The sequence below is a fragment of the Dendronephthya gigantea genome, unplaced genomic scaffold (genome assembly GCF_004324835.1).
Source record: "Dendronephthya gigantea isolate DGI-Jeju-01 unplaced genomic scaffold, DenGig_1.0 000102F, whole genome shotgun sequence".
Classification (NCBI taxonomy): Eukaryota; Metazoa; Cnidaria; class Anthozoa; order Malacalcyonacea; family Nephtheidae; genus Dendronephthya; species Dendronephthya gigantea.
Window position 1 is genome coordinate 154,407 of NW_021163112.1, and position 25,929 is coordinate 180,335.

At 38.5% G+C, this 25,929-nt stretch overlaps 3 protein-coding genes across 5 annotated transcripts; 2 read left to right on the forward strand and 1 right to left on the reverse strand.

Moving 5' to 3' along the window:
- Positions 1-1,077: 1,077 nt before the first annotated feature.
- LOC114534455 (peptidyl-glycine alpha-amidating monooxygenase B-like) lies at positions 1,078-25,700 on the reverse strand. Its single transcript, XM_028555897.1, has 20 exons — positions 25,274-25,700; positions 24,096-24,149; positions 23,690-23,777; positions 23,474-23,568; positions 22,659-22,736; positions 22,036-22,084; positions 21,859-21,926; positions 9,234-9,317; positions 8,988-9,064; positions 8,602-8,652; positions 8,198-8,256; positions 7,575-7,837; positions 6,178-7,150; positions 5,583-5,775; positions 5,350-5,492; positions 5,005-5,084; positions 4,481-4,666; positions 3,953-4,059; positions 3,578-3,677; positions 1,078-3,170 (listed from the first exon to the last, which is right to left on the reverse strand). Exons 2-20 carry the CDS (start codon positions 24,130-24,132, stop codon positions 2,770-2,772), a joined length of 3,132 nt encoding a protein of 1,043 aa, XP_028411698.1. The 5' UTR covers positions 24,133-24,149; positions 25,274-25,700; the 3' UTR covers positions 1,078-2,769.
- LOC114534456 lies at positions 13,663-21,247 on the forward strand. Of its 2 annotated transcripts, XM_028555899.1 has the most exons (3): positions 13,663-13,744; positions 13,893-14,433; positions 19,929-21,247. In XM_028555899.1, exons 2-3 carry the CDS (start codon positions 13,966-13,968, stop codon positions 21,144-21,146), a joined length of 1,686 nt encoding a protein of 561 aa, XP_028411700.1. In that variant the 5' UTR covers positions 13,663-13,744; positions 13,893-13,965; the 3' UTR covers positions 21,147-21,247. The 2 variants fall into 2 exon arrangements, with proteins under 2 accessions (XP_028411700.1, XP_028411699.1); XM_028555898.1 differs by lacking the exons at positions 13,663-13,744; positions 13,893-14,433 and adding an exon at positions 19,123-19,226 and having other exon boundaries at positions 19,398-21,247.
- LOC114534458 lies at positions 16,018-18,738 on the forward strand. 2 transcript variants are annotated; one of them, XM_028555900.1, is made up of 3 exons: positions 16,018-16,307; positions 16,389-16,557; positions 16,679-18,738. In XM_028555900.1, the coding sequence occupies exon 3, from the start codon at positions 16,729-16,731 to the stop codon at positions 18,301-18,303; it is 1,575 nt and encodes a 524-aa protein (XP_028411701.1). In that variant the 5' UTR covers positions 16,018-16,307; positions 16,389-16,557; positions 16,679-16,728; the 3' UTR covers positions 18,304-18,738. The 2 variants fall into 2 exon arrangements, with proteins under 2 accessions (XP_028411701.1, XP_028411702.1); XM_028555901.1 differs by having other exon boundaries at positions 16,018-16,557.
- Positions 25,701-25,929: the final 229 nt, after the last annotated feature.

Below are 25,929 nucleotides of genomic sequence, written 5' to 3' on the forward strand. Positions count from 1 at the left end.
GGAAACATTGCATTTATTTGCAGTCATGTGACTACGAATAAACCAATCACATTTAAAGTACACAGCACCTAAAAAGAACCTATAATTGTAAAGCGGGAGTTTCTTCGAAGTTGATTGGTTCGCTAACTTTGCTACCCTCGTTAGAGTCTGAGCCAATAGGAAACAACCGTATTAAAGCTTCTATACTACCGTCTTCAATCTTGCTACAACCTTACCACGTGATCATATCAGACAAGTAGTATGATAATCAATTCACGACAAAATACCGATCAACTCCGAACATGCAATTTCGCAGCAGAAAACGGACTATTACTGCAATTGTCTCCACAGTACATGTCCTCATCTGGTGATCCTGCAGCATAAAATCTGTGCTAAAGTAAAAAAACATCAGTATTCTTAAAAAGGGTGCATGCTATCACCAAACATTTACTTCCACATCTTGCCACAAATGCAGTCATGCCTGTAGTCTTCAGGTAATGAAAAAATCATTGCAGATTTTACTGAGAACTCTACATTATTTAAGAAGCACAATTAGTAAGAATGTGTTTAGTCCAATTAGATCAGCTTACCAAACTGTTAACTGAAACTACTGAAACTACTACTTACCAAACTGTTACTGAAACTGTTACCAAAGAATTCTAGAGACATCAAACCATGACACATCTGGGGAATTCTCTGGTCACACAAGTGACATTACTGCTTCTTTAGGCTTCATATTTTGCATGTAACAAAATAGAATAATTGCATTGTCACGTGTGTGACCACATCTTATGATGACAACTTTATATTTCTGCTGTTTTCATTTCTGTGCTGGCTTTCACACAGAAAATTTAGCATTCTTTGATTTTACCGAAGAGTTGCCTTTAAATGAGATATTTTGTTATTTCTAAGTTCATTACGGTGTATTTACAATATTACAAAACTTCATAGGTCATGTTTTATATGATGATTAATCTGATTGTCATGGTTTTAATTTGTCGTGGGTCGTGGCTTGTCGCGGGTTATTATTATTACTACCTCGAGTCGCGTTTGATTTCAAGCAATGCCAAGCATTGAAACGCATTTATATGAAGTAAACCAAGTTTATTGAATTTTATTTTGAATATCTTCATTGTATTATCTCTATACTTCGCTAACTGTGGGTATATCGAGCTCCCTACTCATTACTCATATACACATATAAATATATTGATCACTAAATCACTAATATTGTTGTTGAGTAAATATTATCTGTTTGCCTTAAGGCGTCTAGCCACTAGACTGTTCTTCGTAACAATTGGCGGCAAAACCACAGTGTTTCTAGACCATTGAATATCAGTTGTCTTTTCAAGATTGTTTACACTTCCTGCCAAATGTTCATCTTTTAAATGCTGTTTCAATCTTTTATTCAGCACCAAACTTCGTTCGTAAAGCTCATCTAATTCGTTGTCTGTTAAGTTATCTAAAGCCTCTAACATCGTATCGTCTCGGAGTAATCTGTTTGCCTGCTTTTCTGTAGTAGATTCGTCCAAAATCATTTGCTTTGCTTTCGAATTCCAGTGATGCCCTTTCGACGTTTCGCTCGAAGGCTGATCTTTCAAACTTTGCGCAAACGTTGTATCGCGACTTTCTCCATTTTCGAATCTCAGAGTAGACACGCTCGATGTTGACATAGCGGAATGTATACTCTAATATTCTTACAAAGAAATGATGGAGAAAATACTGAATAAAACAAAAATAGTCTTCATTGAAAAGTTGGGACGCTTTTGTTGTTATATTTTGGAATATTAATTATACGTAATCGAATACGTCACCATGGAAACATCACCGTAACACGTCACCATTGACGTCACCGAGCACGAGTATCGCCCGATTTTAAAGATCGCCTGCCATGCAGGCTAGGTACGAGTTGCGTTGGTTGCGCGTTATGCTAATTTCAACATCATGACCAAAGTCTCTAGTCGTTACAACTTACAAAGGCGCTTTTTTTCCTAAACCAGAATACTTTTAGTAACTTTTCAGTCAATGATGTGACTGTCCGTCATAATAAAAAGGCATAGATTTTTGCAAAGGCATAGATTTTTGCAATAATTTATATTCCATTCAACTGCATTTTTAATGCAATAAAAATACAATTCACTAGTGCTTGAATGTCTTGCCAGAAGGCACTCGAGGTCTATGGAAAATTTCACGGCAGAATAAAATTGAAATAATATATTAAATTCGTCTACTGGCGGTTTGAGTTCTTATCAACCCCTTGTGTAAAAATGTCACAGGGAGGGTGGCAAGAAGCAAGTCAAAGTTAGGAGGTCGAATAACTTTTGAAGTCTAAAATTGGCAGTCAGAGGGAGGAGCGTACCTGAAGTGAGCACCCGGTTCTTAGGGCCCTGCAAACATATCGACCATCACCAAAGTCGCAACAACCAGCTGATCCAAGTACAAAAATCAACCAATCCAGAAACCAGATACTCGAAAAAAACTGAATGATCATTTCCTTCGTTTCATTTCAGCAATGGAAATCTCAAAGAGAGGCCAGACCCTATAGAACCGCGCGAACATGTGTAAACACGCCCTGGATCTACAATTGGGCGATTTAGCATAAGGACGTGAACGTCAAAGACGACGTGAAAATGGCGAATAAATGGCGTGATGCGCCCAAATATGGACATGCCACGCCATTTACTCGCCATTTTCACGTCTTTGACGTTCACGTCTTAAGACATGCTAAATCTCCCTGATAAGAATTCAAACCGCCACGTGATCTAATGTTCATGCTCAATCACGGACCAATCACTTTTTGCCCACGCGCACATCGGGGTAAATGTCGATATCGCTGTCGCTGTCCATGAGATACAGTTCTTCCATGTTACGATATTGCCTGTTGCAGCAGTTCATAGAATTACACCAATTCCCGGAACCGGTGTGATTTCCAAGTGAGGCATCCATCATATCGTACTTGGGTGACCTATGGCTACCCCGAGTCAATCGACTTATCAAACCAACCACAAGCAGTACGACAACTGGGACACTCAGTATGGCCAATATTATGTACCCGGGGCTATTACTGGACTCGTGTGGCTTTCTGGTATCGTCATGCTTGCCCGTGGTAGTTTCGTCAGAGGGTTTTGTTGGGTTTGATCCCTGGACGGCCGCGTTCAGTCCACGGACAAAGTTCTCGTCTTTAACAGAAACTAGTAAAGTACAAATATGTTACACTTGCACGCTTGTTTATAATACTGCGATTTTATCCCTGCGATGGACGCGAATGGAGCAACTAGTTATGAATGCTCTGAATGTAAAAATCTCACATCTTGTTGTCAAGTTGTGTTCGCAACAAGCTTGTTAACAATGTTGTTATTTTGTGAAGTCGCTACAAGCTTGTCACTGACAACTTGTGGAATTGCATAACGATAACAAGTTGATAGAACAAGCTTGTAGCAATCTGCGGAGTCGACAAGCTTGTAAAAATTCTGCTGCGGGTTTGCAGCAACTTGTCAACAAGCCTGGAACAAGCAGCCCGAGCACACGTCTGCTGCAGGTTTGTCAATTTTCACAACTTGTGCGATCAAAGTTATCAACTCTCTAAAGATATGCTAACCTTTGCTCGGGTGTTCAAATTTCCACACTCTGTTGGGACCGATTTCAGCAACAAAAATACTCGAGCCATTGGAAACGACAGCATGAGGTTGTGAGAAGCCCTATGGAAAGATATTATGAAACATAGACGTTAAAACGTGTCCTATCAGCCATTATTGTTGGTCCATTGTTAGGGTGATAATTCCATGTTGGAAAGCCGAATCTTTGGAAGATCCTTGGAAGATCCTTGGAAGGAAAATCAAATCCTTGGAAGAATAACCAGAATCCTCACGAGGCGAAGGGAACTAGGATCCTCGGAGGCTAACCAGTATCACAGAGGGATAACCAGAATCCTTTGAGGATACCCAGAACCCCGGGGGATAACCGAGACTCGTACCTTGCCGTGAGGACTCCACGTTGCGATGATATCTCCACTGCGTGGATTTATCGTAAATCCTTGAACTTTAGTTTTGAAACCACTGTTCACAGCATAAAGAACGTCATCTATATTACAGAAAGAAAGTATAGCGTGGATTAGTTTGTTGTTCATACAGCTTTATACATAATTACAAAAGTGATTATTAAAATTGTGATTTGTCAAGCGATTTTAGTTTAATACCGATGTGTTGTTGTTTTGTGACAGATGAAGAAATCCTAATGACAAGAAATCTTAACGTAATCTTGAAGAAAATGATAAACGTAAAAAGCACGCAAGAAGTGATAGAATTTAGTCTAAATTACTATAAATAGGTTCCTATTCAGCGATTTCAGCGAAACATTGTTCTGAGTCAGTAGTGTTATATGTGTTACGACTTCTAATGTTACTAGTTGTGACGGACGTTTCAAACAGGCAAAGCCTTGCTTGTCTTTATTGGATCGAGTCAATGGACTTGCCTCTAACGATATTGCCTGCGGCAAACCCTACCTTGGTTACTGAAGACGACAGCGAACACGAGTCCTCCAAATTTTGGAGATGAGATCTGCTTATGAAACTTTCCTTCTGTGTCAAAGCATTGAATTCTACCGTTCTCTCGATCAGCGACGTACAGCATTCCTTTGTTCTCGTCCAGGGTTAGACTGTGCGGAATAACGAATGTGCCCGGAAGAGGAACTGGAAATAACAGTGCGAGATTGTTAGAACATGAAGCTCAATTTAAGGCAAAGTTTTTCGTAAGGAAATGCAACGACCAAGTCTTAGGTGAACCTCGAAAGGTACAAGCTAATACATCTGCATTTCATCCACACACATTCACATTCACTACCGCAATCCCTAATTGATACACTCAAGTTGAACGTCACTTCCAATCTGTCTTTAATCATCCGAGTTCCTTACTTATTATTGTTCCTCATGCAGTGTTAATTATACCTATGCATGCATTATGTTAATTATCATATATCCGCACAATTTCCAACACACAGGAAAAGTTGTAAAAACATAGCATCACTCACCATTTTGCCGGGAGGCCTTCCCCCACACTCTCATAACCCGACCTTCAGGCGAAAACTTCATGATTCTGCTATTGCAATAGCTAAAACAAAAACGAAAGGTTTCGTGAGAATTGTGTTTGGAGGCTCATAAAAGCACTGCACATCGTTTTCCCTCTTCCAAATTCTTGACACATTCCAGGTCCATAGTCACATTACATATAGTAAAAATAGAAAAACTGCGGATATTTGACGGGGAAAAATATTCTAACTGCACCTATAGAAGAAGCTTCTACCATCGAAATGTATTTATTGCATTTTAAAAGATATTTATCCTTGCATTAAAAATATAAGAGCCCTTGACCTTACCCATCAGAAACATAAAAGACACCAGATTTTTCCACAGCCACATCAGTTGGTTTACAGAAATGTTCGTATCCGGAGCCAGGAACAAGGTTTTTACCCAAAACTAAAGTCGGCTTTTTGAATTCGCCACGAGGGAACTTCATCACCTACAAAATTCGCAATAAACGATAAAAAAACAGATGGTCTCACCGGAGCGGTGGACTGATTTGACGTTCTTTTCGAACAGACGACCTTACCTGATGACGGCCAACGTCAGTGACCCATACATTATCTTGGTGATCGATGGTAAGACCGTGAGGCATATAAAACATATTTTCGCCATGTTTCTCCAGGACTTTACCGCTGACACCATCCAAAACCAAGATGGTAGAACCAAGGATGGGACCGCGGATTTGCGGATTCCGGAATGAATCGTCTATGTTGAACGTGCTGGAATAGGTAAATACGAGAATTGAGCAAAAAAGAACTGAATGAAGCTATGGAATTGTGAAAGTTTACGTTTTCCAATGCTATAACTGTCTGGATTGAAAGGAGAGTATCTGAGATCGGTTTGAAAACGTTTAATCTTAATCTGCTGTTTTTGTTGAATGTTTCATTTATTACTATTCAAGACTTTGGGAACAAAACTCCATTAAGACAGGGAAGATTTCTGAAACCATCTATTCAACTTGATAACAAAACGCTACAAAAATGATTTGTAGGTTCGTAGTAACACAGGATTAAAGCCAACCGACTGACTTTTGAACGGCAAATTAATATGTACTAGAATTCTAGCAAAACGTTTGAAATGATTTATGCAAACATAGTATTGAGTAATCTTCCAGCACTTACTCCGCTTCCCAGGTTCGTTCACTGCGATGAAACACGAACAAGCGACCAGCGGTATCCACTGCTAAGCCAGTCACTTGCCCCAAGCCCGCCGTCACTTCAAACGGCCAGGATTCCACCAGAGAAACATTAAAGCCCGTTACTCCGTACGCCAAAGAAGGCTCAACTTGTGACCGTTCTCCGCCAATACTTGATGTAGTCTTGGATAAATTGTCATCGTCAAAAGACGTCGAAGTTGATTTTTTTGTCGATCTTGTCGTTCGAGAAAATTTTGAACCGCTCGGAAGCTCGGAGAACGTCGTAATTTGCTCGGAAATCGAAGTACTTGTTGAGACGTCGCTTGTGGTGGAACGGGATGTTTTCGTCTGTGGGGATTGTGTTGTTTCTTGCAATGGGTTCCCTGTGGTAATTTCTCTGGCCTGTTGGTAAGACGTGGTGTGGGTAATAGGTCTGTCGTTTGTGACGTCCAAACTTTGGATGACGTGATTCAGTTCTTTGGCATTATTAGCATTATCTTTAACGTTACCACTATCTCTAACGTCATCATCATCTTTGATGTCATCATCATCTTTAACGTTACCTGTAACGTCATCATCATCTTTGACGTCATTATCATCTTTGACGTCATCGTCATCATCTTTGACGTCATCGTCGTCATTATCCTTGATGTCATCACCATCTTTGATACCAGCATCAACCTTTATGACACCGTCAGCTTCGACGTTACCATCACCTTCTTTAACATTACCATCTCCATCTTGAACGTCACTACCATCACTTACGTCATCATCATCATCACCATTACTGACGTCACCATTTGTACCAATTTGATCCGAGCCATCTTCATGCACATTATTTATTTGGCCACCGGATTTTTGGTCGCTGCTTGACGTTCTAGTCAACGGTTTCTCTGTGGACTTTCTCTCACTCCTAGAGGTCTGAATAGTGGTTCTCTCAGGGACACTTGTGGGGAAAACTAAAAAAACGTAGAAATCTGAAGATCTAACCGTTCTGTTTAACTAAACACATATACTGACAACGCTTTTCTTCAGTAACTTTCCTTCAGTAACATTTCATATATTTATATTGAAGTATAACTACAATACAGCACGATGTTATACACAATACCTATTATTAGATTGGGTATTTTTACTGGTATGATTATACTAAATATAAAGGTCTGTTCACACGATCCAATTTTGTTGGATCCAATTCAGTATTGCTTTAACGATAATTCGGTATGGCAATTCAGTATTGCTTTTACACTACATCCCATACGTCAGAAGTGAATTAGATCCAACAAAATTCGATCGTATGAACAGAACTTAAGGCATCATTGTACTTCATGTAAAGTCGTTACGTAAATGATAACTGGATAGTGGATAAAGATATTTCTTCACCTTGACTCGCGCCAGTCACCTTGCTGTCAGTTGCGACATCAGCAGACTCGTTCCCAGCCTCTTCCTCGGGACTACCATGGTGGTGATGATGATGATGGTGGCCTGGACCAGAGCGAAGAGCAACATCAGAACCGATTGGAAAAGAATCGTAAAGGTTCTCGTACTCATGCTGTTCTGCGCAGACCTCAGGCGTGGAGATACTGCTGTTTGCATCTCGATAGTACATCATGTAAAAGTTACACATCTCGTCAGCAGCTGTTGAACTAAAATTGCAATGAAACACCAGCTTGGTGAAGGCTCATTTACACCAATAAAACAATTTTGTCGTGTGCAGATCTTACCATGGTATATGTATGAAAGAATAAACATGCGTACAAACGCCATATTTCAAAGCTAGCTTTTAGCATAAAGCTAAAAAGGTGATGTCAAGACACATAGTTGAGAACATTATTGCGAATGAAAAACAGTTAGATTTGTGTCATTGTTAGACCTGAGAGTGCTTATCCCAGCAGGCTGTGAAGTTCTGGCTCAGAGAACCGCAAGACACCGACTTGCAAATACAAACAGCTTGTGTCAGCAACTGGCGAAAAATATAAAGTGAGTATTTAGTCATTTTTACTCACCCAATCAGAGTAGCTGAAGTTTTTCCACTATTCACAGTATCGTACGTACATCTCGCAGCCTGAACACGGAGAAAAAACACGATTATGTTTCCCCAACATGGGTCAGAAAATTACACGATGGAAACTATTAAGCCTGGTTTCAATTCAGTCGTAATTGTCGTGTACGAGTCATTTTCACCGATGAGGGATAGTCTGGATGTGAATTTGTCTTTATTTCTGTATTCAAACCGGTCATTGTTGACTACGCATAAAAATATTCTATCATTCAATCATATCAGGCACCTTGGCATGTTCACGACACTTACGACTTGCCTGGCAATAGAAGTTCTCAAAAATACGAATTGTTGATGCAATGATTCGAAGTGACGAAATCAGTAAATGGTAGAGAAGAATCATGGGCTTACCAAAATGTCCCCTTTTTTAATCATTGTAACATTATCCATTGGATAAAATGCCTAAAAAACGATATTATGTTTTATTACTCTTACAGACAATTAGCAAGTGACTGAGACTGTTTCCAAAGTCGCGATTAAGCAACACTTGCAAAGAAACTCAGTTCGACCAGTGATATGGTGCTGCTGCATGTCTATCGTCAACCATTTTCATAAAATACTTGAATATAACGCTGAATTCAACATGGGTAGAATTGGTTATCTGAACGTTTCATACTGATACCCTATGGCAAGTGCGTTGTACAATTTTGGGGCCATGGTTGTTAGATTCGGCTGTCGAAGTTTGTGTAAAACAGTGTCTGACAGACTGTGTAAAACTGATGAAATAAATATCCTACCTGTGGCGCTTGGGGGTCGCCCTTGCCCAGTAATCTCCAAGTATTGTTTCTAATCCGATATGCAGTGATGACACGACCTATTGCGGAATAAACAAGACTTAAAAGGCCATGTTTATACACGGTTCAATGTATCTTAAAACCTGTAATACAATTCTACTTTTCAGAGATGAAAATTAGTAAAGAGTCTTCAAATGCAAGTGTAAAAAGCGACCATGGAGTGTAATAAACATGCCGCCCTGAACTTACCTAAATCATGCGCATGCGTACGAAAGGCAAAAGCATTGATTTCTTGGTCGCTTTCGTATTTGCACGCGATGTCCACGTGAATCCCTGAAATCAACGAGATCATTATAAATGAAAAGCCAACTGAGTGAATGGCGTTTGAGGTTTAAACTAAATGTCACATGAAAAGTTCAATGTCTTTAACAGGCTTAGGTAAGTTAGATGATTTGCGAGCGCATTTTTCCTGACGTTTAATTGCTTGTATACGCGTTTTACACTTTCAAACGCGACGGAAAAAACAGTCTTTGTTTGGAATTCGAGTGTTTTTCATTGCCTTTATATATACAACATAGCCATAGCTCATGAATACAGGCTGACACTGTTTAAAGCCAAGTCGCTTCGTAGGCAAGGATCTAATAAGACCCTCAAAAGTAAATGCATTAAGGGAATTTATCATATTTCCTGGTAATTTTGGAGAAGGTAAGTTCTGATTTACCAAATGTGCTAAAGAGAAAGGTACAAAATAATATCTCATCACCGAAGCATAAATGTTCAAGTACAAATGGAAAGCTGTCTTCATCGAAAGCTAGTTTTAACGATCAGATTTAAATGCGTTTCTGTCTTACAAATATCCACTATACGTGTTCGCATCTACACGTTCTGAAATTACCCAACTACTGTTGAGCAAAATTATTTGGTCTAGACCAAGTTAAACTATAATACACAACGTAAACACATACGCCGATATTGCGACAAAAATGCTTGTTAAGTTGACGAAATATGGTTATAGCTCATATAGTTTTGAATGTTGTCTTACTAAACTAGCTAGTGAGAAGGAAAATTGCCTTGCATTATAGGCAGAGTAAAAAGTGGCAGCACGTCATTGTTTTTAAAAGACAACCTATATAGCAGTTTTATCGCCACATTAACTGGCCGGAACTAAATTAGAACTAAATTAAATTTGAACTAAATTAAAGCAAACATTTTACATGAACAGTGTTTATAGTGGATAAAAAAGGTTATTTCTATCTGTCTTTCTGTAGATCTTTTCTCGATATAAAATTGGTGGGCAAAGGATTCAATTCAGTCACACAAATTGACAAAAACAGGGCGTAGGAACCATACAGAAGAAGTGATATATCGACGTGACAAGGATCATTGATACAGAACTGCTGTTGAATAACAATGTAGGAAGTTGAAATCGAAAGCTGGCGTTTGAGAGCAGCCTAAACCGTAACTCGTACAAGAAGAACGTGAGGGAAGGATCCAAGGAACGTCTTGAGTTGAAATGGCCAGAAAGGATGCGGAATACGACACAGGTTACGATGATGAACGCTTTGAACAGATTGTCAGCCAGACCTTGCACTGTCAAATTTGTCACAATGTCCTCAAAGACCCGGTCATGTGTCGCCATAATAAACATATATTTTGTCGTGGTTGTATTACCAGACATCTCATGAACTCTCAGACATGCCCGACATGTATGGAACCACTCACTGTCGATTCTCTGACCCAAGTACCTCAAAATGTAACGAACTCACTGTCTGAATTAAAAATTCAATGCGATTTCTTCGACCGTGGTTGCACGAAGTTTGTTGAACTGAGAGATCTTGAAAAGCATGTTGCAGAGTGTGGGTTTGCTCCAGAGAAATGTCTTTGGAGTGACGCCATAGTGAATAGACAAGATTTATCTGATCATGAAGTTGAGCATGAAATAGCCGAGCGTCAGCGCCGCAGAGTTTCACGAGTTCTGTCGTTGACAACGGAGTTCCCCGTAATAATAGGTGGTTCGCTGCGTGTTATCAAGCCATCGTTTGTACAACTTGGAAGAAGCAGCAATGATTCGGAGGATGTCACTACAGACTTTAAACAGCTTTTTAAAAAATGTGAGGAGCGACATAGCGCATTACACGAAGAGTCGGTTGTTATTGTTGCCGGAGGTGAGAACCAAGGAAACGCGTTAAGTTCTGTGGAGATGTTCCAACCCTCTCAAGGAACTTGGACGCCGCTAGCGTCGATGAGACAAAGTCGTAGTGACGCGTTTTCTGTTGTTCACCAAGGACAAATGGTAGTCATTGGAGGCATTCCAACAAGATCCAGTGAGAAATTAACATCCCTTGTGGTTCACGACCAGTCCATACCTTGGGAAGATATTCCGGTTAGGTTACCTGGACCTTTGGTGGGTCATCGCAGCGTTATTCATGATGGACGGTTGATAATGATTGGTGGTTATGGTCAGAGCTATGCTAATAGCATCACTGAGATTTCTCTTGCTCCACCTTACACCATGAACCCGTTGTCGACCATGCCACAGGGAAGATGTTACCATGGTGTTGCATTGTTTGATGACAAGATTTTGATTGTCGGTGGTAGATATGGCATTCGAAGCAATGCAACTCTCAAAAGTGTTATCATGTATGACATCACTAAGAATGAATGTGAGGAGTTGGCTCCCCTCCCCTACCCCGTGACTGAAATGGCCACAGTTAAGTGGGGTGAAGATAACGTCATCATAATTGGCGGTGTTGATAGAAATCGACGTGCGTTAAACAAGGTTTTCATGTACAACATCCGATCGCAGGAGAGCGAAATGTTACCAGACATGAAGTGCAGGAGAAGAGGATGTGTGGCTGTGGTTGTCAGAGACACCGTGATCGTCATGGGGGGAAATGACGAAGACGAAAATTGCTTAAAATCGGTGGAAAAATTTTCATTTGAAAGTAATTCGTGGCAGGAACTTCCAGAAATGAATGAAGCACGACACTGCGCTACGGCAGTAAGCTGTAAATATTACGAATAGAAAAAATTCATGTACACTTGTTGAAGGCAATGTTACACGGTGCCAATTTTTCTTGCAACTTGCAATGCAATTCTTTTTTTGAAAGATGTAAATTTGGCGGCTACCAAACTTTTGTCTTTATTACACTCCACGGCGTATCTTACACTCACATTTTCAAGACTCTTCACTAATTTACATCACTTCAAAGTAGAATTGTATTTCAAGTTGCAAGGAAAACTGTGTAACATGGCCTTAATAAAGCAATCAAACATTGCCATAAACGAGATAATAGTATAATAGATGCACCTTCTGATCCTCAAGTTGTAAACAAATAGACCCAAACATTGTTTGAAAAAAGGGTAATTTTAAAACCTTCCCATGCTTTTTTGCGAGCATAACGAGGGGGGGGGGTTAGATCGTTCTATAAAAAGCTCAATTTACATGATTAAAATACATTGTTTTTTGGAGATACGTGTGTTGTGTGTAGTTGATTTAAAGTCTTGAAACGGGTGAACCTCGTCCATTCAATACAGGTTAGTCTAGGCCTATGTTAAGAACGACATGCTAGTAATTCACTCATAAACTGTATGTATATTATTATACACTGGCGGTCAAAAAGAACTGCTCAAAACAAGTTGAATTGCTCTCAAATGAACGTAACTGTCCCTCTAACAAGTCAATATATACGAGTAAATATAGACTAGATTACATGCTAAGCTATATGAAATATTAATATTTTGTTGACCCTCCTTTGGCGTGATAATTGATAACGGCCTTACACCGGCGTGGCATACTTTCTGTTAAGGTGGTAATCTTAACGGTCAAAAGAAATTCATCCTATGGACAGTCTTTACAGCAACGCATAAATCATGGACGCTTTATGAATGATTTCCTTTCTTGCACTATCCCCTTCACAATGTCCTACAGATTTTCAATAGTGTTAAAGTCTTTTGACTGTGCAGGCCAATCCATTTCTGTCACTCCCTCTTCCTGAAACCATTGTTTGACTATATCTTGGAAGGGTGGCAGGTTGCATTACATTATTGAAATATTGCTTGGAATAAGAGAATTATCCAAAATGCCTATAAAGCTCTCTCCTATATTCGCTTCTTTTTTATGAATTTGTATCTAAACAGTTCTTTATGACCGCTATTGTACAATAAAAAAATGATTGTTACGATTCCTGTTACATACGATAATAGCAACATTTGAGCAGTTTTTTTTTGACCGCCAGTGTATTATATTAGCTATATTTATATCATATCTTTCTATCATGATTACGATTCTCGCTTGGTTCATTAAAGCAAGTATTTGAAGCAAGCTTAAACAACATGTCAGTTTGCTTTATATACGCCATAAGACAAATATGTTTCATACAACTCCACAAAATAGGACTAAATTTCTACTGATAACCATCAATGTTAACAAATTTTCCGTTAGGTTTTATCGCGTAGCCGGTATCCGCCACCTGCGGTTTCGATCATGTCAAATAATATGTAATTGTGTAATTGTAAGAAATCGTCTCTGCAGGAAGCCAGAACAGGATGTGTACAAGCACATTATCAAAGAATTCTATCATGCAGATATGCAGGAAGTCTTCGTAGCGTTCCTATATATAACTCTTAAATCAAAACACAGGAAATGTATACTAAAGGTCGCTTTGAAGCAAAGAAACGTATTTGGAAATTTTCATAAAACGCCGCAGACGATTTAGAAAGTAATTTACCTTTTCTAGCCAATAGTGATTTTAAAGAAGGTAAGTTCATGATTTATCCTAGCGATTTACCAATGACAAACCACGGGTAATGATAACAGAGTTCACAACAATTATACGAATTAATGCAGAACTGTTGTTAAAATGACAATTCAGGGAAGGAATTTATGCTGTGTTTTTTGACTTACAGGTGGCTAATCTTCTGATTCACATCATGACGCATTACGAAATATGTGAGCGAAAATAAGAAACCTGCTTTCGAAATGGCGACATCGAGATTTGCCTCGTACGAAACTGGTTACGATGATGAACGCTTTGACCAGATTGTCAGCCAGACCTTGCACTGTATCATTTGTACGAATGTCATCAAAGATCCGGTCATGTGTCGCCATAATGAACATGTATTTTGTCGTGGTTGTATCACCAGACATCTCATGAACTCTCAGACATGCCCGACATGTATAGAACCACTCACTGTCGATACTCTGAAAGTGCCTCGTAACATAGCGAACTTGATTTCTGAACTTAAGATTCGTTGTGAGTTCTTCGACCGTGGTTGTGAGAGATTCATTTTACTGGGAGATCTTGAAAAGCATGTTGCAGAGTGTGGGTTTGCTCCAGCATTCTGCTCGAATGAAGGTTGTGGAATGGAAGTCAACAAGCAAGATTTACTTCATCATGAAACAGCTGTGTGTGAACAACGCAGGGTTAAATGTCATAGTTGTAATGACATAAGTCATGAAGTGAATGTCGTTAAAGCTAACCTGGCATCGATCAATGCAAAATTCGAAAGAATTGAGAAACATTACGAGAGAAACGACGCGAAAATAACAACTCTCGAGAAAAATGTTGTTTCAAAACTTGACCTTGTCCAAAAAACCAATCGACGGCTTGAAGCGGACAATGTTGAAATGAAGAAATGTTTGAATGAGATCACGAAGCAACTAAAGAAAGGAATTGCAAATGTTGATGGAAAGGACAGAGAACCGAAAATCATTGTTGCTGGAGGCGACGAATTGACGTCAACATCGGTAGAAATGTTCAGCCTGGCGAGCGGGACCTGGACACGACTACAGGGGACCAGAGAACGTCACAGTGGAGCCTCTTCGTTTGTCTACAACAATCAATTATTCATTTTGGGAGGTTTTGGCAAGACTTCCATGGAGAAGGTGTCATTGGACGTTGCTTTGAGTGACAAGTCCATAGCCAAGTGGGAGATTGTTTGTGCGGAGTTACCAGGATCATTGTATGCCCTCTGTAGCGTGATTCATCTGGGACGGTTGATACTGATAGGTGGTTATGATGGATGTACAAGTACATCTTCGGATAGAATTACTGAGATCTCACTTGTCCCTCCTTATCCCAGGAAACTGTTGTCTAGAATGCCTCAGACACGATACTTCCACGGCGTTGCGATGTTTGGTGATAAGATTCTGATCATTGGAGGAATGAAGACCCTATTCAATTCGTCAACTCTTCAAAATATTCTGATGTATGACATCATTAAAAATGAATTTAAGGAGTTGGCTCCCCTCCCCTACCCCGTGAGTCAAATGGCCACAGTCAAGTGGGGTAAAGATAACGTCATCATAATGGGTGGCGCAGACAGCAACGACAAAGCGTTAAGCAAAGTCTTAATCTACAACATCAAGACCCAGAAGAGTCACATGCTTCCTGACATGAAGTACAAGAGGAAAGGATGTGTGGCTGCAGTTGTCAGAGACACCGTGATCGTGATAGGAGGCCAAGATGGTAGAAACAACTTGAAGTATGTGGAAAGTTTTAGATTTGACAGATACAGCTGGGAAGAACTTCCAGAAATGCACGAGGCAAGATGCATTGCTACGGCTGCTGTATGTTAGTCAATATATGTAATATAAAAATGATATACAAACATGTCACTAGTAAATCTGATACATAAATTATTCAGATTCGATAAACGATTTTCACCATTTTAACCCATAAATGACAGCACAAGATAAGACTTTAATCAAGCTTGGATTAGGTTAGATATTTAATCGGGATTAGGATCACGGATTAGATCAAGATAACAATTAAGTTAACAGTTAGGATAAAATTTGGGAGAGTTAAACTTAGAATAAGCATAAAACCGTTTGCAAATAAAGAAATTGATTTTAAAAATACAGTCATTTCAGCAAGCATACGATGTTTTATATAATCCGGGCGCTTATATACTATATATAGTATATAAGCGCCCTGTATATAATCATATAAGCGCCCTGTATATAATCACCTTCACGCCCTGCGGGTCTTTCCAAATCAAGGCAGAAATGTATGCGCGCTCCAGTTAAAGCTTGCCAAAAACTGACCGGGTTGATGCAAACCCTCAACAACAACATTATCAACTCTGTTCAACCATTGTAAACACAGACTTAGCCCATCTCGTCTGAGTTTAAAAGTTTGACTGGTTCAATGGCTCGTCAACACGTTTCAATACGATGTAAAAATGCTGATGATATTTAAACGGAAAGAGCTTAAGTACCTGGCATCAACCCAACAGTGGCTCTGTGCACGTTTTGTCAGTAACGAGAAGCTGTATGTTTATAATGGCGAAGTATTTCAAATAAGAAACGAATAAAAAAAGGTTTGAGAAATATCGCAATTTCAACTCAACCAAATACTATTAAAAGGATAGAATTACAAACTGTCACATTATTATTATTAGTATGGGTCAAGCGAGAGTCGAATGTCGCAAAATTCAAAGAAATTCACTATCTCGGAACTAAAGCTGTATACTGATGTATAATTAAACCCTCAAATTGAGCGCTTCAACTGTGCTTTTCAAAGTGTCGATTAGCCTCCAAATCGACGGCCAATTCATCATTTTACCCAAAGTAAGTATATAATTTACTATATTCACATTATTTATAAACAAAGAGATCACGAGAGGCTATAAGCTATCTGCATGAGATCAATTTTCATTACTGTTTCAAATTTCAATTCTTTGACTCATAGCTTTATACTGTACTGGTTCATAAATGTGAGTAAAATGCGAGGGTTTTGAAATGGCCGCATCGAGATTTGCCTCGTACGATACTGGTTACGATGATGAACGCTTTGAACAGATTGTCAGCAAGACCTTGCACTGTATCATTTGTACGAATGTCATCAAAGACCCAGTCATGTGTCGCCATAATGAACATGTATTTTGTCGTGGTTGTATCACCAGACATCTCATGTATTCTCAGACATGCCCGACATGTATAGAACCACTCACTGCCGATACTCTGAAAGTGCCTCGTAACATAGCGAACTTAATTTCTGAACTTAAGATCCGTTGTGAGTTATTTGACCGTGGTTGTGAAAGATTTATTGAGTTGGGAGATCTTGAAAAGCACGTTGCAGAGTGTGGGTTTGCTCCAGCATTCTGCTCGAATGAAGGTTGTGGACGGGAAGTCAACAAGCAAGATTTACTTCATCATGAAACAGCTGTGTGTGAACTACGCGTAGTGAAAGGCGATGAAATGAATATCATTAAAGTAAACTTGGCATCGATCAATGAAAAATTGGAAAGAAATGAAGCGAAGGTCGCCGCTATTGAGGAAAATGTTTCAAAAGTTGAAAAGTTGGTTCAAGAACAACTAGAGAAGCAGGAAGAAAGCAATCGTCGGCTGGAAGCGGACAATGTTGAAGTGAAGAAATGTTTGAATGAAATCACGAAGCAACTGAAGAAAGGAATTCCAAAAGCTGATGGAATGGACAGAGAACCGAAAGTTGTTGTTGCTGGAGGCGAGGAGTCTGGATCGGTGGAAATGTTCAATCTGGCGAGTGGGACCTGGACTCCACTACAGGCAATGAGAGAGCATCGCGAAGGAGCGACTTCATTTGTGCACAACAATCAGTTATTCATCCTGGGGGGTTGGAGAAAGACATCTTTGGAGAAGTTATCATTGGACGATGCTCAAATTGACCAGTCCACAGCCAAGTGGGAAATCGTTCCTGCCGAGTTACCTGGATCATTGTATAGGCACTGCAGTGTTCTATATCTTGGAAGGTTGCTCGTGATTGGTGGATTTCATAGAGTTACATATGAATCTTCTGACAGAATTACTGAGATTTCTCTCGCTGCACCTTACACCATTAAAGTGTTGTCGACCATGCCACAAGGGAGATATCTTCATGGTGCTGCCCTGTTTGGTGACAAGATCCTGATTGTTGGAGGAAGGGAGAACATTTCCCATAAATCGATTCCCAGAAATGTTCTTATGTGTGACATCATAAAAAATGAATGTCAGGAGTTGGCTCCCCTCCCCTACCCCGTGAGTCAAATGGCCACAGTCAAGTGGAGTGAAGATAACGTCATCATAATGGGTGGTGTCGACAGTAACCACAAAGCATTAAGCACAGTTTTAATTTACAACATCAAGACCCAGAAGAGTCACATGCTTCCTGACATGAAGTACAAGAGGAAAGGATGTGTGGCTGCAGTTGTCAGAGACACCGTGATCGTGATGGGAGGCCAGGATGAAAGAGGAAATGCCTTAAAGTCTGTGGAAAGTTTTAGATTTGACAGATACAGCTGGGAAGAACTTCCAGAAATGCACGAGGCAAGATACGAGGCCACCGCAGCTGTTTGGTAAAAAACTGAATTTTACCACGAGTACAGACGGAATTTCGAAGAGTGATTTTAGTAAATAAACTCTTATATTAGAATTAGGCAACAAATGAACACAAATTAGGCTCAGGTTGAACACAACATTGGGTTAGGATTAACATGAAGTCGACTAAAGGTATAATTGTAAGGTTTAATACCGATTTGTACCTAAAAAATAACCTCATGCAACGGCTACTTTTTTGCTAGTGGTGTGTGATTTTGATAGAAAATACAACAAAGAACTCGACGTCTTGGGGAAAGTCAAAGCCTGTTTACTGTAGAAGAAGTGATAGTTAAAATTTCGGGGTTTTTGTTAGTTATCAGGAACTTTTTAAACGTCGATTTAACGACACTCGCCAAACAAATGAAGAATAATATTCTTGTATACGTTTGCATGGTGACATCAAATAAGTAAATTAGCTTGTGGGTATACATCACGCAAGTATTTAATACTGCAAAGCTTCCGGTCCATTAACCCGGGCTTTCTTCCTCGTACAGTAATTGCACTGATGAAGGCCCGGGTTAACGGACCGAAAGCTTTGCAGTATTAAATTCTTACGTGGTGTACCTACAAGCTAATTTACTTAAACGAACAATAAATACTTCATGTAAGACTCATGAACCTATATAGGTTTTACACTTTTTACGTGGGTTCAAGTGCAGTATGTATATGTATAGAAAATATGACAGTAAAAAAACAGCCCTTACGAAACATCTCTGCAGGAGTCCTTCGTGAGGAATTGCAAAATTAACATTCAGGAATTAGGGTTGCTTTAAAACAGAAACTGAGACAAGGCTTATCGCGAATCTCTCATTAAGGCAGAGCTTTCTTAAAGTCGTTTAGTCGCTTAAATTATAGTTGCAGTGACTTTGAAGGCAAGTAGCCATATCCTGGTAATCTTAACAAAGGTAAGTTTGTGATTTGTTTCGGAGTGTTAGATATTTACAAACTAAGAGAAGTGATAAACTGACGTGGCAACGATTATTGATGCAGAACTATTGTTGAATAAAAATTTAGGAGAGTATACATCGAAAGATTCCGTTTAATTTTGTTGTAATGATTAATTTCTTAATTTGCAGTTTTATATTCTACTGGTTCAAAAATGTGAGCGACGATCTTTGAACGCTATTGATTGTTTTGAAATGGCGGCATCGAAATTTGTCTCGTACGACACAGGTTACGATGATGAACGCTTTGAACAGATTGTCAGCCAGACCTTGCACTGTATCATTTGCACGAATGTCATCAAAGATCCGGTCATGTGCCGCCATAATGAACATGTATTTTGTCGTGGTTGTATCACCAGACATCTCATGTACTCTCAGACATGCCCGACATGTATGCAACCACTCACTATCGATACTTTGAAAGTGAATCGTACCGTAGCGAACTTGCTTTCTGAACTTAAGATCCGTTGTGAATTCTTCAACCGTGGTTGTGAAAGATTTATTGAGCTGGACGCTCTTGAAAAGCATGTTGCAGAGTGTGGGTTTGCTCCAGCATTCTGCTCGAATGAAGGTTGTGGACGGGAAGTCAACAAGCAAGATTTACTTCATCATGAAACAGCTGTGTGTGAACAACGCAGAGTTAAATGTCATAGTTGTAATGACATAAAACGAGAGATGGATGTCTTCAAAGTCAACTTGGCATCGATTAATGTGAAGTTGGAAAGAAATGAGGCGAACATGAAAACTGTTGAAGAAAATGTGGTGTCCAAAGTGGAAAAGTTGGTTCAAGAACAACTAAAGAAGCAGGAAGAAAGCAATCGACGGCTGGAAGAAAGCAATCGTCGACTGGAAGAAAGCAATTGTCGACTGGAAGAAAGCAATCGTGGCCTGGAAGCGGACAATTTTGAAGTGAAGAAATGTTTGAATGAGATCACGAAGCAACTGAAGAAAGGAATTCCAAAAGCTGATGGAAAGGACAGGGAACCGAAAATCATTGTTGCTGGAGGTGGAGGATTAAGATCGGTGGAAATGTTTAGTCTTGCGAGCGGAACCTGGACACTACTACAACCAATGAGAGAATGTCTCTCTGGAGCAACCTCGTTTATTCACAACAAAAATCTATTTGTTTTGGGATCTTCATATAAGACGTCGATGATACAGTTATCACTGGACGATGATCAAGTTGATCAGTCCAGAGCAAAGTGGGAAGTTGTTCCTGTTGAGTTAACTGGGGTTGGGCTACTGTTTGGACACTGCAGTGTTCTTTATCAAGGACGGTTGATATTGATTGCTGGTCATGATCTCAGAATGAATCCACATTCCAAATCAACTTCACCTTCCAATAAAATTATTGAGATCTCCCTTGTTCCACCTAACACCAGTATAAAACTATTGTCAATCTTGCCACAGGACAGATATTCTCATGGCGTCGCAATGTTTGATGACAAGATTTTGATAGTTGGAGGCGGACAACCCCTTTCGCAATTAACCCTCAAAAGTGTTATGATATATGACATCACTAAGAATGAATGTCAGGAGTTGGCTCCCCTCCCCTACCCCGTGAGTCAAATGGCCACAGTCAAGTGGGGTGAAGACAACGTTATCATAATGGGTGGTGTCGACAGTAACCACAAAGCATTAAACGCAGTTTTAATGTACAACATCAAGACCCAGAAGAGTCACATGCTACCTGACATGAAGTACAGGAGGAAAGGATGTGTGACTGCAGTTGTCAGAGACACCGTGATCGTGATGGGAGGCCAGGATGAAAGAGGAAATGCCTTGAAGTCTGTGGAAGGTTTTAGATTTGACAGATACAGCTGGGAAGAACTTCCAGAAATGCACGAGGCAAGATGGATTGCTACAGCAGCTGTATGGTAACAAACCGTGTATTTTATATATTGGAGCTGCCTTGTAATTAACCAATAAATAACATGTAAATTATAGATAAAAGTGATTCTTGTAGTCATAGCAAGATAAAGTGATAACAATATAAATATTAAGCTTTGTACTTTGCAAAATAAATGTAATTACTATAATTTGAAAATAATGCATGCTTTAGCATCAAAATATTGTTTAATAAATGTGATTTCACCTATCATTTGTCTCAAGGAAATATGTATAACCGAGTTTAAAATTAGTTTCATTTTTTGCTTTCTTGCTATTGCTTATTCAAAATTATATAGCTTACATAAAGGTCTGTTCACACGATGCAATTTTGTTCCATACAATTCACTCCGGAGGTATGGAATATAGTCAGTTATTGATGGAGCAGGAGCAGATGGAATTGCTGCTCGTATACATTACAAGACAACAGACTATAAAACATCCATCAGAAGTGAATTGGATCTAACAAAATTGGATTGTGTGAACAGACCTTAAAATAGTCCATATAAAGTTGACAAAAAGGCAAAAGTTCTACTTTGACACTAACCAAGGGGGCAAGCAACGAACACTCAGGGTTGCAGCATCACAATATTTTATATTCACTGGAGACATACACAGTCATTACAAATGCAAAGGTTTTTTGAAGGGGTCAATATCAATTGAACGTTAGCTATACATAACAAACTTTACATAACTTGGTACAAACCTTGAGAATGAGGTGGAATGAATGCATTTATTGCCATCAGGAGGTAAATTGATGCCAAGTTTGGCTGTCTAAAATGAAAACCTCAAAATAAGCAGCTGCATGCTCAAACCTTTTAACTATCTCGATCTGTTTGCAGCAGTAGCTGCATTAATAATGGTTCATGAATCAAACACTTACGGTGCTGGAGTCACATGCAATGTCAATCCCGATCTGTCATAATGTTTCTCTATAAAATGGATATGTAAGGTAAACTAAATGTTTTTGCAATTTTTTATAATAACTTTGTAGCAGGTAAGAAAGAGGTCATTTGCTAAATACTCAAATGCGATATAGCAACTGCCTATTAGCTAGAATTGACAAAAAACTTCTTGGCATTTTGATGTATTAGCGCCAATATCAGGGAAGCTTTTTTTTGTTCACATATATCCTATGTTAAATTAAAGCCCTGGGGCCGGTTGTATCAAGCCCATTTAGCTTAAATGGCGGATAAGTCAAAATTAAATAACACTCTTACATCTTTCTTGAATGAGTCAACTTGAATATTATGCACTGAATATGTAGTTGTAAACAGTATTTTTGAATTAAGATTCAAAACATTTAGTTCTCTTGTTGAATAAAATGATAGACTTGATTTCCATTTTGAACTACCGGTATATTAAACCACCATTTAATGCATGGGCTTGATACAACCGACCCTGATGATGAAAATTAGTTTATTTTACGCCGTGATTAAGTCCACATTTGATGAGACATTATTTGAGGACAATGACACAATGCCCACTGATCATCTGTTAAAATACCTTCAAGTGCATGAGCATAATGAATTTGAAGTGTGAGATACTGTATTTCTGTATTCCCACCGATTTTGAATCCAACATCTAAATGAAATGACAGAAATGACTCATGCAAATGGGTATAAAATTTATAAAATGTAAAACAAAAACTAAAAAATAGGCTTGTTTTGAAAACCAGATATACGGACTACCAGCAAGACATGTCAATTGAAATGTCATTTAACTCATTTTTCGTTTTTGCTTAGTATTTTAGTTTGTAAGATTATCAGCTGTTTTGGCTTCTGGCTAGCTTATCATGTTTCATATATAATATTTTATAAGTTCATAACCTAGAGGTAGACAAGGGTATGTAGAGAAAAGCTAGTGCAACCAGAAAAATGCCATTAAGGTGCAAGCAACCACAACCTATGCAAAAATTAATTGAAGCGTTTGATTGAATCTTTCTGACTATCAAAAGATTACCATTAATTGTTGCTTTGTTATACAAATGTTTAGAACCAGCAATGGTGGAACTTAAGTACAAGTACAAGTACAAGTAAAGTAAATAGCTAAAAGTAGTCGATCCACACATTTGGGTATATATTACTATTTAGTACATTCAAAGTAAATTCATTGGTGCATTGAGGTTGAAACTATCTTTAGAAATTCATAATTTCAGCTCATATTTCATACCCAAAAGCATCATTATACTCAGGTACTTTCAATATTAGATTGTGCATGCTGCACTAATTAACTTTAAATTACATTTGCCAGATCGTTTATACCAGCTATAAAGTTCTTTTACGAAAAATATGTATTCAAAATCTTAACATCAAACATACCTTTTGGTAGTTGAAGTGCTGGAGCATCTCGTGCCCATCCAAACAAAATAGACTCAGATCCAGAGCAAGTCCCAAATCCCATGTCGCCACAATTCCTAAAAGGCAAAAAAATACAAGTATGTATAACACAGAGCATTCAAAAAACTAATCTTTCACTCTCCATAGTTAGGCTGTTACACATCATACAAATTGTTAACCACAGAATCTCAAACTTACCAAGCTTTATGATAACTGCCTGGTGCTTGACATCCAAATAACAGCATATGATGTGCTGTTTCTTTGTGGGCATCTGGTTCATATTTCACTAAACAAAACACAAATACAACAATGTAAACTTTTAAACTTCAATTAAGGTTCTCAAGTTAAATCACATATGCACTCTATTCAAGGATAATTAATTAACAGATCCTTGACCTAGGCCATTAATTATCCTGCTATTCAATATGTGAAATTGCAAGTAACAACATTGAAAGATTTATAAGAGAGAATATGATATTGTCTATAAACACAGATGTCTTGCATCTTCAGCTCACATATTAAATAAAAACGGTTCCTTGTTTTTCCCCCAGTGTGAGGCATTTGTGCTCATAAACTGGAGAATCCAATAATAAACACATCTTACCTATAAATAAATCTCCAGGTGGAAGTTTATAGGACATGCAAAGTAGCTATCATCCTGAAAATAATGAACATACAAGTTATAATACAATAGAAATATAACCTATAACAATTAACACACATCTGTAGTGTAGTCATATACCTATATTTCCAAGCTAAAGATGAAAGAGCTATGCAGCAATTAAATTTTGTTTTTCCATTTGGAGCACAATATTATGTTTGGCATATGAATTGACAACAGTTTAACATACATTAAAAATGTCTTGATAGCAAATTATGTTTTGCCCTATAGTCTTATGAACTATTTGAAAGCCAGACCTCACCCAGAGGAGGGGCTTATTCAAAACTCGATGAACTCTATGGTTAAATATAATGGTCCACCATATTTGCTCATGTATTTTGGATAGCTATTCATTTCAAAACTTAAAAAAAATTCTATCAAACCAGAAGAAACGAGAAGGGATTCTGCAAATGTGTATTTATTTCATGTTTATAGATAAGAAATTGGAAAGATTTATATGAAGATTTGAATTAACCCAAATTTAGATAAGCCGCTTTTGAACATCTGGCCTCTGGAATGATAAATTTGCTCCATATTTTTTATATTGAATAACTGATCGTCTGAATTTATAGCCTGATTTATATACCAAAGGCAGATCGTCCATCTGGAGCTTCAGCAAATTAAGACAAGGCAGTTTGTCTCATTATGAAGTCAAATGAAACCAACTATCCTAACAATGCACAAGTTTGTCAATCCAGACAGATGATCTAGCTCTATCTGTAATATGAAGCATAAACCAGGCCATTATCAGACTAATGGTTATATATATCCCACATTGTGGAACGAGCCGAACGACATTTCTGCTGTCACAAATGAATGATCATTTCTGCTATCACAACTCACTTATTGACAGCTAGCTGTTGGATATAAACAAAATTAACCTAATATTGTTTACAAGAAACAGCTCACTGCTTTGAAATCGATAAAGGACGTTAATTACAGTGTACAGTGCACATAAGAATGCTCTTTGCAAACAAAGAGTATTCTCAGAAAAGTGAGAAAACTTGGTATAGAGTTATAGTTCGACGATTTTACCACAAAATCATGCGATCAACATGACAACACGCTGTTACAGCATTATATTCACAATTTCATAATGTATTTATAAAAAAACAACGTACCTTTTTAGGTGTAACGCCAGGCATATGCAGCGAGATTTTTTCAATGTCACCCAGAATCATACAAAAGTTGCCAAATAATGTTGCAACAACACACAAATATAGTTTTAACAACATTTTTAAAAAACGAAATGTTGTTGTTTAGACTGTTTTTCCACTATGCTGATCAAGATTCAAATGATCTCAGAGATTTGCATAAACAGCTGTCAAAAATAGATCAATAATACATCAAGTTCTGTCTTCTGTACAAAGTACGATCGACGATTCAGACGTTTTACACAAGGAAATTCACTGGTTTCTTTTTGTGTTCCCTCTTATAAATAAAGTAAGCTTTATTTCATCAACTCAAATCCTTGAAATCGTTTCAGAAAAGGTGTAAAAATTAACTCTAACGTGTCGTTATTCACGATAATCTTTGGTGTTTTGAGCTGAAAAGGAACTCATTTCTCATTAGTCATCGATCATTCCTTTGCAAGGATAACAAAATTCCTTAGTTTTCCTAAGAATTCCCTAAACAACAAGATACTTTAATGTCGATAATGCCGTTTTTCAAGGAAAATTAATAAACTCGAATGCTGCAATGTACGTCAAGTTCGTCAAGTTAATTTCCGAATATATCTCTCGGAACACACTCGGGTTAACTTCGGTTCCTGATTCGT

Excerpts from the sequence above, each read along its gene's own strand:
- LOC114534456 (XM_028555899.1), top strand. The coding sequence starts at position 13,966 with ATGGCGACATCGAGATTTGCCTCGTACGAAACTGGTTACGATGATGAA. Across the intron at positions 14,434-19,928 it reads AATGTCATAGTTGTAATGAC|ATAAAACGAGAGATGGATGT; the intron begins ATAAGTCATGAA and ends AGTTGTAATGAC.
- LOC114534458 (XM_028555901.1), top strand. The coding sequence starts at position 16,729 with ATGGCCGCATCGAGATTTGCCTCGTACGATACTGGTTACGATGATGAA.
- LOC114534455 (XM_028555897.1), bottom strand. The coding sequence starts at position 24,132 with ATGTCCTATAAACTTCCACCTGGAGATTTATTTATAG. Across the intron at positions 23,569-23,689 it reads GGCAGTTATCATAAAGCTTG|GAATTGTGGCGACATGGGAT; the intron begins GTAAGTTTGAGA and ends TTTGCCTTTTAG. Across the intron at positions 7,838-8,197 it reads ACTTCAGCTACTCTGATTGG|TTCAACAGCTGCTGACGAGA; the intron begins GTGAGTAAAAAT and ends TTGCAATTTTAG.